Source organism: Penaeus monodon, chromosome 26 (genome assembly GCF_015228065.2).
Source record: "Penaeus monodon isolate SGIC_2016 chromosome 26, NSTDA_Pmon_1, whole genome shotgun sequence".
Classification (NCBI taxonomy): Eukaryota; Metazoa; Arthropoda; class Malacostraca; order Decapoda; family Penaeidae; genus Penaeus; species Penaeus monodon.
The window spans coordinates 23024177-23034176 of NC_051411.1; the positions used below are offsets into that span (position 1 = coordinate 23024177).

General features: G+C 39.3%; 1 protein-coding gene across 1 annotated transcript in view; it reads right to left on the minus strand.

The window, feature by feature from the left end:
• Positions 1-600: 600 nt before the first annotated feature.
• LOC119589998 (probable endonuclease 4) overlaps positions 601-10000 on the minus strand; it is a gene marked incomplete at its 3' end in the record, with an annotated part of 11680 nt that continues 2280 nt past the window's right edge. Inside the window, 6 exon segments of the mRNA XM_037938704.1 lie at positions 601-709; positions 2835-2953; positions 6493-6646; positions 7076-7212; positions 7421-7550; positions 8416-8894. Of these exon segments, the coding sequence (XP_037794632.1) occupies positions 601-709; positions 2835-2953; positions 6493-6646; positions 7076-7212; positions 7421-7550; positions 8416-8894 (1128 nt within the window).

Genomic DNA, 10000 nt, shown 5'->3' on the forward strand with positions numbered 1-10000 from the left:
GATCGTTGGACTTCATATTGGGAATTGCTTATATTTTGTGAAATGTCTCTGCACATAGATGGCTCTGCTAGTGCTTAGCAACAAAGGAGTCAATTAGTAGATCTTGTGACCTTACCTGATTTCACCTTTCCTTGTATTGGCGGGAAAAACGAATTGCTTACTAGTGCTATGAATACCGATGTTGTTATTTTTATTGTAAACATTAGAATTAATATAATGTTATAAACATTAGTAACAGCAAAATGAGATAGCGTAAAATATTTTCGTAAATCAACGAAAAGGATGAACGGGCGAGACAGGCAATACTTGTTACTGGCTCATTGGTGTAAAATCAATTAAACAAGTAAACTCACAGTGTGTATGGCATGTACATACATGCTATGCCCGTCGGCAAAGGGTTAACATACAACAAGAAGGAAGATGTGTCAAATTTAATTCTGCATTTAATACAGTCATTAACTGGAATATTTGTGATGCAGGGTAGCATGTGGTTAAATATGAACATACCAAATGCAAGGCTTTAATGAATAAAGAAATATCCACTTCTTAAGAAGAAGAACAAGAAGAAGAAAAAAAAAAAAAGATAAAAATTCTCCTCACCTGCTGCATGAGTATGACATGTATCAATGCAAACACCAACCCTTGACTTGTCCTTAACGTTTTCTATAATAACACGTAGTTCATGTAGATCTCCTCCAACTGTAAAGCCCTGATCAGATAATGTGAAAGATGAATCAGCTTAACATCAAGGCCTTGAAATAAAATTCATAACATATATGACCATATATACACATGAATAATGAAGTCATAAAAAAATCCTCATTATGCTGCAAACAGCTGTGAAAAGAGAAGCATATGATGATCTCTTTTTCTCTAATCTTCTTTCTGTTTTGTTTACAACATGTACAAAATTGTCTTCCACTTTCATCATCATGGACAGCTGCTTACAAGAAAATTTTCTAGGCCCTCCTCAACTTGCCTATCCTATATGGCCATAACCCACAGCAAATTGCATAGATTGGGAAGGTAAAGAGACAGGAGGCAAGGATTGGGAGGGAGTGAGGGAGGCTGAGGGAGCTGTTGGTTATTGAGGTAGGGAGGAAGAAGTAAAAAGTCAAAAGATGCTTAACTGAGTGAAACTTGGACTTTTGATGTTCAATCCAAGCTGATTCATTTGAGAATGAAACCCTCAGACACTCATTTCCCAATTATTAATTTTGTTAATGCATGGTAGGGAGTGAGAAGAAGTAATTTGGTACTGTTTGGCAAGCTGAACACTCAGGAAGGTAATCTCAAAGTGGGATCATACTGACAGCCCTTCAGATCAGGAATATAGACCCAATGGTCTCACATACAATGTCATATCTATATCACGAGTTAAAAAATAATTATCTGTTTTTGTATGTGCATTTTTCACTCTATAAATTCAACAGATATTTAGTGTGAATTTTAAAATCTGCCATATTGTCTGTGTTTACACCCTTGAGTGTTTGTGAATGTCAGCATGTGTGCCTGTGACTGTACATGCCCATTTGTGCAACTGTGCCTGTGCTTCTGTATCTATGCCTGTGTATCTATGCCTGTGCATCCGTGCCTGTGTATCTGCACCTGAGTACTTGTGCGCACGCGTGTGTGTGTGTGTGTGTGTGTGTGTGTGTGTGTGTGTGTGTGTGTGTGTGTGTGTGTGTGTGGTGTGTGCGAGTGAGTGTGCGCGAGTGAGTGTGTGCGAGTGAGTGTGTGCGAGTGAGTGTGTGCGAGTGAGTGTGTGCGAGTGAGTGGGTGTGCAAGTGTGAGTGTGTGCAAGTGTGAGTGTGTGCGAGTGTGTGCCAGTGCAAGTGTGTGCCAGTGTGCTTGCGTGTGAGTGCAAGTGTGTGCAACTGAGTGTGCCTGGAAGTGTGTGAGAGTACGTGTGTGCAATTGGAAGTGTGTGTGAGTGTCAATGAGTGTGAATGTGTGTGAGTGCAAGTACAAGTGCATGTGAGTGTGAGTGTGCGTGCATCAGTGTGTGTTTGTTTCTTTGTGCGTGTGTCCATGTGTGTGAGTGAGTATTTGTGTGTGTGTGTGTGTGTGTGTGTGTGTGTGTGTGTGTGTGTGTGTCGTGTGGGGTGTGTGTGGTGTGTGTGTCTGTGTGTGTGTGTGTTGTGTGTGTCTGTGTTGTGTGTGTCTGTGTGTGGTGTCGTGTGTGTGTGTGTGTGTGTGTGTGTGTGTGTGTGTGTGTGTGTGGTGTGTGTGTGTGTGTGTGTGTGGTGTGTGTGTGTGTGTGTGTGTGTTGTTGGTGTGTGACTGTGTGTGTGACTGTGTGTGTGACTGTGTGTGTGTGTCTGTGTGTGTGTCTGTGTGTGTGTCTGAGTGTGTCTGAGTGTGTATGTGCATGTGCATGTGCATGTGCATGTGCATGTGCATGTGAGTGTGAGTGCCAGTGCGACGCTGATTGAGTGTGTGTTTACATGTATGTATGTGTGTACATATATGTGTACATATATGCGTATGAGTACGTGTCCACGTACATGTGCGTGCATGAATGTGAATAAGCACTAGATACCTATCTAACACCAATCAAGATACTTTAAATCAAAGATATGAGAGCATATCTTCCCTTTTCCAGCCAACAGATCCTACCTCCCTCCCTCACACACTCACATGCCATGCCTCACACTTCTGTACCTCCACTCTCTTACTTCAAATAATCTGCTGTACAGAAGTGGACACCTGGGAGAAACATATTGAAGAAGTAGAACATCTCCTTTTTTTCTCTGCAATAAGTTAATTGAACTGCTTCTTAAGAATTTACTGTACTTTCACTTATCAAAAAATAATAAATCATGAAAAATTACCTGACAGCTCATATTTTCCAAAACACATATCACTCCCTTAGTTTGTTCATGTGCTTTGTTGATACTTTCAGCAATGAGCTTACAGCATTCTTCACGGCTAATTTTACCAGTGGTGGATCCTGGAAAAGAACAACAAAGACTTTGGATGTTCAGAAAACTCTATGCAATAACTCCATATTCAACTGATTCTAAAAAGTGCAAATTCTTTACATAGTGACAAAATATCACTATAAATCTATATGCTTCTCAGTGATCAAGTAACCTTTAATGTTTGTCCTACTGATAGAGAGAGAGAGAGAGAGAGAGAGAGAGAGAGAGAGAGAGAGAGAGAGAGAGAGAGAGGTGAGAGAGATGGAGAGTGAGAGAAAGAGAGTGTGAGAGTGAGAGAGAGAGATATTGAGAGAGAGAGAGAGAGATAGCGAGTGATAGAGATAGCTTGAATGATGATGAGTGAGTGAATGAATGAGTGAGAGTGATGAGTGAGTGAGTGAGGAGTGAGTGAGTGAGATGAGTGAAGTGAGTGAGAGTGAGTGAGTGAGTGAGTGAGTGAGTGAGTGAGTAAGTGAGTGATAGTGAGAGTGAGAGTGAGAGTGAGAGTGAGAGTGAGAGTGAGAGATAGTGAGAGACAGAGAAATATTGAGAGAGAGAGAGAGAGAGAGAGAGAGAGAGAGAGAGAGAGAACATCTATATCTTCAATGTTCTGTTAATCTATCCCAGAATCAGTTTAATATAAACACATTATTTTTTTGGATATTACTGAAGTACTGACCATTTTTCTCCCTAGTATCTAACACTGGCATTTTTTAAAAATATACTGTCTGTTTAAAAGATAAACATCTGATCCACAGAAAGTTCTTTTTGTAATTTTGTTGATTTCCATGCTGGCAACTTTACCAAGGCTCTCTGAGTGGGTGCTGGGCCACATGGTTTCCTGCCTAAGTTAGAGAAAAGAGTTGTGTTTTTTATTTTTCAAGTTAAAGGCCTGCATTTATAAACACTACAGATAGCTTTTATGGACAGCCTCCTGTATCTCTAGAATAACTTGACCTGAGTATTCATCATTTTGCACCTGCCAGCCTGTTACCATCGAGCTACCTCATATCGCGGCCAATCACAACTGCTCAAGACTCTACCATGGTGTTTGGATCTGGATGCTTTACTGACTGCATGTGTACCAAAATATGGGTATTAGGCTTATTGAGGAACCACTCTGGTGTGCGGCTTGTAGGCCAGGCACACTGAAGCACTCATGCGTGATGACAAGACTCCATCCACCCCTTTGTACCATTATGTTCTTTTTCTGTGTTTTTGGCTTTTTTGTCATTTTCCAATGTCTATATTTTTCATTTGATTTGCTTTATCCAGAAGGTAATAGACTGTTTTCTTTGCATAAAATTATTTCATAGTATTCATTTTTTTGTAATACAGTCTGTGCCACTGGTCATGGCAGCCAGGAATAGAATCCTGAGCATAGAAACACTGTCCTCCCTGGAGCCAGCACTCTTCCAATCATGGTTCACTGACAGTACACTCCACACTTGTTTATGGATAAAAATGATGCAAAAATGCTTCCTAAATACCAAATGAGCACACTCACCCTCCAAGAGCTTTCAGTACCAGTATATAGGCTTGCTATTAGGCCAATAATCAGTGTCGGAATTGCCCTGAGTCTCAGGATCTCCCATAGCGATTCTCGATGCACTGAGTCAAACGCCTTCTTGAGGTCGATGAAGGCTGCAAGCAATCCATGACCAAACTCACGATGGCGTTCCACTTGAACTGCTAGTATTCGGTCTATTGTGGACTTGCCAGGAGTGAATCCAGACTGTTCCAGTCTCTGATGCCTAAGTAGGTGGTCGCAGATCCGTTTCAGAAGAATGTGGTTGAAAACTTTGCCTGGTATGCTGAGCAGTGTAATGCCACGGTAGTTGCTACAGTCCCAGCGATCCCCTTTCCCCTTCCAGAGAGGAATGGCAATGCCCCTCAACAGGGCACGGGGTATGGTACCAGACTGCCAGATGGCAGTCAAGACTGCATGCAAGCCCCAAACCATAGATTCACCCCCAGCCTTTAGAAGTTCAGAAGGGATATTACATATGCCTGCAGCTTTCCCACTCTCCAGCTTGGAAATCGCCATCCTAATCTCTGTTAGGGTAGGAGGTTCCTCTTTGATGGGTGGGTCTGGCATAGGTATTGTGACATCACTTACATCCAAGCTAATTGTTGGAGGGTCTACTTGGTACAACTGCTCAAAATACTCAGCCCAAAGTTCACAAACCCCAACATGATCTAAGATGATCTGTCCATCCTATGAGCGGACTGCAGTCATCTGCAAGGAGGGCTTAGAGTTCAGCTTTCTCATGGCTTGGTAGGTAGGGTAAAGGTCGTTTACCAAGAAATGGCCTTCAACCTCCTCAGCAATATTCCTGATGAACTGTTCCTTGTCCCTTCTCAGTAGTGTCTGAGCCCCACACACCAAAGAGTGACACAAGACCTGGTTGCCATTCAGCCAAGCCATGTGACCCACTTCAGTGGCCTCCTGAGTCTCCAGGGAGATAGAATTCTGCCTTGCCCTCGGGTGTATGCCAATGGACTCTTGGGCTACATCGAATATTTCGCGCTTGAAAGATTCCCACAGAGCAACTGGGTCCATCAGGTTATCAAGTTCTGTGAATTGATCAGAGACTGCCATGGACACAAACCTCCTCCCTCAGTCTGTCCAAGTGAAACACCTTGGAGAGGCCACTGGAGGGACGAGAAGTTTTGAAGTGGACCTGTAGGGTAGCCACAACCAGCCTATGGTCAGTGCCACAGAATTCGGGAGTCTGGTAAACTCTACAGTCTTGGAGGATCCTCCATCGTGTGCTAACAAGAATGTGGTCAATCTCCTTAGTCACTGTACGTTTCGCCATACCATGTCCAGCGATGTGGGTTGGAACGCTGGTACCAGGAGCCAGAGATCTTCATTCTCTGGGACCTGGCAAAGTCCCGGAGAAGAGGCTGTTCTCGCTGCTGAAACCAGCTCCCGAGCCATGGGGGCCAACAGACATCTCATAGCCAAATTGGTCCCAGCCAGATACCGCACTGAAGTCACCTAGAACAATGCGAATATCTCACCGGGGTCAACTGTCTGCCACGGATGAGAGTTTGGCGTAGAATGCCTCTTTCACATCAAGTTTACAAACATCAGTAGGAGCGTATACAGCAATAAGAAACATGAAGCTTCTTTATCTCAAGATAAATAATGCTCTGATAAATGAGTTTGAGATATTAGAAAGGTGTCTAATACCCATCATCTCCAATAGTTTAAAAATAAACTTTCAAGCCCTGTTATCTTTTCACTGCAAAATCACAGATTAGGCACTTTACTAACTTAATTTCTAAAATACAGAGGCCAAAAATCAGCACCAGTTCTTTAAATTACTTATGTAAATGTTCATGTATAAACTGATGTAATTTACTCACGCAGTTTTCTGGATGCACGCCTGTTTATGAAAGATAGTTACAACCTATGCTTAAAAATGATAATTCTGAGAGAAAAAAACAATAAGGCTGATCTTATATTTTCAATCTAAATCTTCTAAAGACAATTATTAATAACATGGGGGAGGGACAGGAAATCGCATTTGTGGTAAAAGTAAACCTCTCTTTAACAAACCTGGATGGAAGTTGTAGTGCGGTATTCCAAGTCTCTCACACCTCTGCAATTCTTCAAGAAGCATGTTGCGACTCTTCTCTAATGTCTCAGGGTTGGGAGAACCCAGGTTCATGAGGTAGGATCCATGAGGTAAAATTAGATGTGGTGGGGTATCCTGTAACAGCTTCCTTTTATCAGTACTTAGAGCAATTACAGTCATAATTTTAACCATAAGTATACTCATATTAAAAATCATAATCACTAATAATGATCACAGAAAATAATGAAGCTAATAATGGTGATGCTGTCTGAAGCTAAATTTCTATATTCTCTTATTCCTTTCATTATCATTTAGCAAAAATTACCAATTAATTTTGATTCTATAACAATCTTTGGGACTATTCCTAAAGAATAATTAAATAAAAGTAGCAATGTGAAATTAGCAATAAGTTTTTTATTTTAATGTACATATTTTTTTTAACCAGGTACTCTACTATTCTCAGTCACTAATACTCCATAACAGTTATGATGATTAAAAACATGTTTTACTATTGTCTTGTGATGCCAGAAGACCAGCTGCACAAAACTTCATTCATGTACAAACCTTGGCTGCCTCTTTCCACTTGGTCACTGTCAATTCATCCAATGGCTTGGCAACCCACCGACGCTGATTACGAAGGAAGAGAGCAAAAGACTTGGCATTGCACTCAACTGCATTCTGAAAGGCTAGCCATACTCCACCTGTAATTAAGTTTGTTTACTCATTTATTTGCTTTATCTTCTCATTAGATAAATATATGTTTCATCTAGTGAACATTTTGGCAAATCACATTCACACTACTCAACAGCAATATCCTACACATTTTATAGAATAAAAAATAAAAAAGACCTATGAATACTATTGGCATTGAAGGTTTTCCAATAAAAAAAACAAAATTTTGTTACTTACCTGCTCCAGAGACATGGCATCCCATATATTTTAGTCCAGTTGAAGGTACTGGGGCTGGGCCTTCACCTAAAGACTCATACTTCACTGGGCGGGGGACTGCTTCATCTTTTGTGGTCGGCGAAAAATGCTCCTGTAATTCTCAAATCGCTTTTACTATACTAACCACGTATGAAAAAGAAAAAAATACTACAAATAAATATTAATCCCTTGAATCCAGGTTACATCATGAAAAAATTTGACTTAAGGGCTGGGTAGACTTTTCCATTATTTCCACTAGTAAATGAGGGTGGAATGTACCATCTGTTAACTATGCCTGGAAGTGCATCACCTCCAGGGAGGACAACATTTTCATGTTCAGGATCCTATTTCTGTCCACTGTGACCAGCAGTGCAGGGTGTGTTACAGATTATTGAATCATATGAAAATATAAAAGAATGACACAAACAATGCAATGTTGTAGACTACCTAAAGAGATAATATGGAATCTACTCAAACAAAATAGTCCATCACTATTTTGTTACAACTTAACAAATGACAAATATAACATTGAAAATAGCAAAACTGCAAATAAATACTTATTCATAACAGTATTGCCAGGTGGAGGCTTGGAGTCTTAAGCATTCTTGTGAGCCAGGCCCACAAATCACATTCCCAGAAGAGTCATCATTCAAATAAGCCTAATGCTCAGATTTTAGCCCACATGTGCATCATGAGGCACCTGGATCCAGAGGGTTAAAATTATTACTGCTATTATATATTATTTTCCTAGAAACTGACAAATGACAGGTAGCCCTGGCAAGAGACACAATCAGGACCCATACTAGAACTTAAAGTAACCTGGTACTGGTGTTTTTTTCTTATCATTACTAATCTATCACTATTGTTACACTATTATTTTGATTATTATTACAATCTTTATTACCATAATTACTGTTCCTACTGCTATCATTATAAACATAATGTCAAAATTAGTACATTTCCTACAGGCTACTTACATTTTTTTTCCTATGCAATTTACGAGCAATGTTTATAGTTTTTTCTTTCTTCTCAAACTTTACTTTGTTATCAACTGTTTCTTCAGTTTTCTCTCTCTTGACAACACTTTTGTTTACTTTTCCTGTGTTTTTTGTATCCTTGGAATTTCCTTTGTTATTGGCTTTGGAAGTGGTTTTACTTTTTGTCTTTTCATTGTCTGATTCTTCACCCTCTTGTTTGGCATCATCTGTTTCAGATGACCATCTCTTTTCCACAACCTGGGCTTCCTTCTCAACTTTTACTCCTGTGCCTGTGGATTTCTCTCTTGGTACTTCCTTCTTTCCTCTCTTTCTTTTAGGCTCCTGTTCTTCTTTCAATTCAAGTTGCTCAGTGTCTTCCTCATTATTCTTACTCCCAGCTTTCCTCTTCTTCTGAGTACTTTTCTCCTTTTTTGTTGTTTTTTCTTTACCCGCATTGTTCTCCCCTTTCTCCTGACTTTCTGTAATGAGTAAACCAATAAGATTAGTCATGATGTGATATATGCAGCAGCTTGTCCTGCTACTGTAAATCACTGCTTTAACACTTTAATTCTACAAGACTGCAACATATATCAAAAATTATCTAATATATATCAATAAAGACAAAATAGAGGATCTAGATAAAAAAAAATTAACAATCAATAAACCTCCACCACTTCCACTTTAACAATAAACAGCCTATACAGTAATTCATCTTCCAGATGATTTACTGTCAAATAAGGAACAAGTCCAAGCTCTGTCTTTCCAGAATGTATGGGATGGTTTGTTGGCCTTTATGAGTGCACAAGGCCATTGCAACTGCATGATGTTGCACCAATGTGAGGAAGAACTTCTAAATGTAGACTTTTCATCATAGGTCACAATCAATTACAATGGATATAGACAATACACACCCAATTTAATTACAAGAAAAAATCTGAGCTAAAAACTACCATACATTTACTATGAGTAAATTCTGGTAAACCATTATTAGATAAGAGCAACAAAATACAAAGTCTATATATCTAGCCAATTTTTTTCCTTTCTCATGCTGTAAAAACATATAAACTATTCAAATGTGCTCCCAAGAGAATAAGGACATAGTTGCTTTCCTCACTTCTACCTGATACAATGGTAAAAAGTAACAGTAGGCCTATATTTCATCTGGCTTTCACTGGATATTATAATCTTCAAAGATAGTAACTGAGTAAAAAAAAAAAATACCTAATGGGATAAAAAAAACATTAAGATGACTTATACTGTAAATGTAAATAACTTCTAATCTAAATTAGTATTACATTTAAAAATATACAATATTCCCTACATTATAATGTCCTGCTTATGTCTGTGCTAATTTTTACCCCTTCTGTAAGATGATCACTGGAGTTGACTTTCCTACCTAATGAAAAATTTATATTCTCAAATAACTACAATATGTTAGGATTAGAAGTTGATGCACCAAAACTGAAATGGAAGTCCTATGTAGATAAAATTCAAACTTTAACTCAAATGTGGATAGATAGAATGAAAAAACTGACCACATTATCATGGGGAGGAACAAGGGAAGCACTACTAAAATTTTATACTA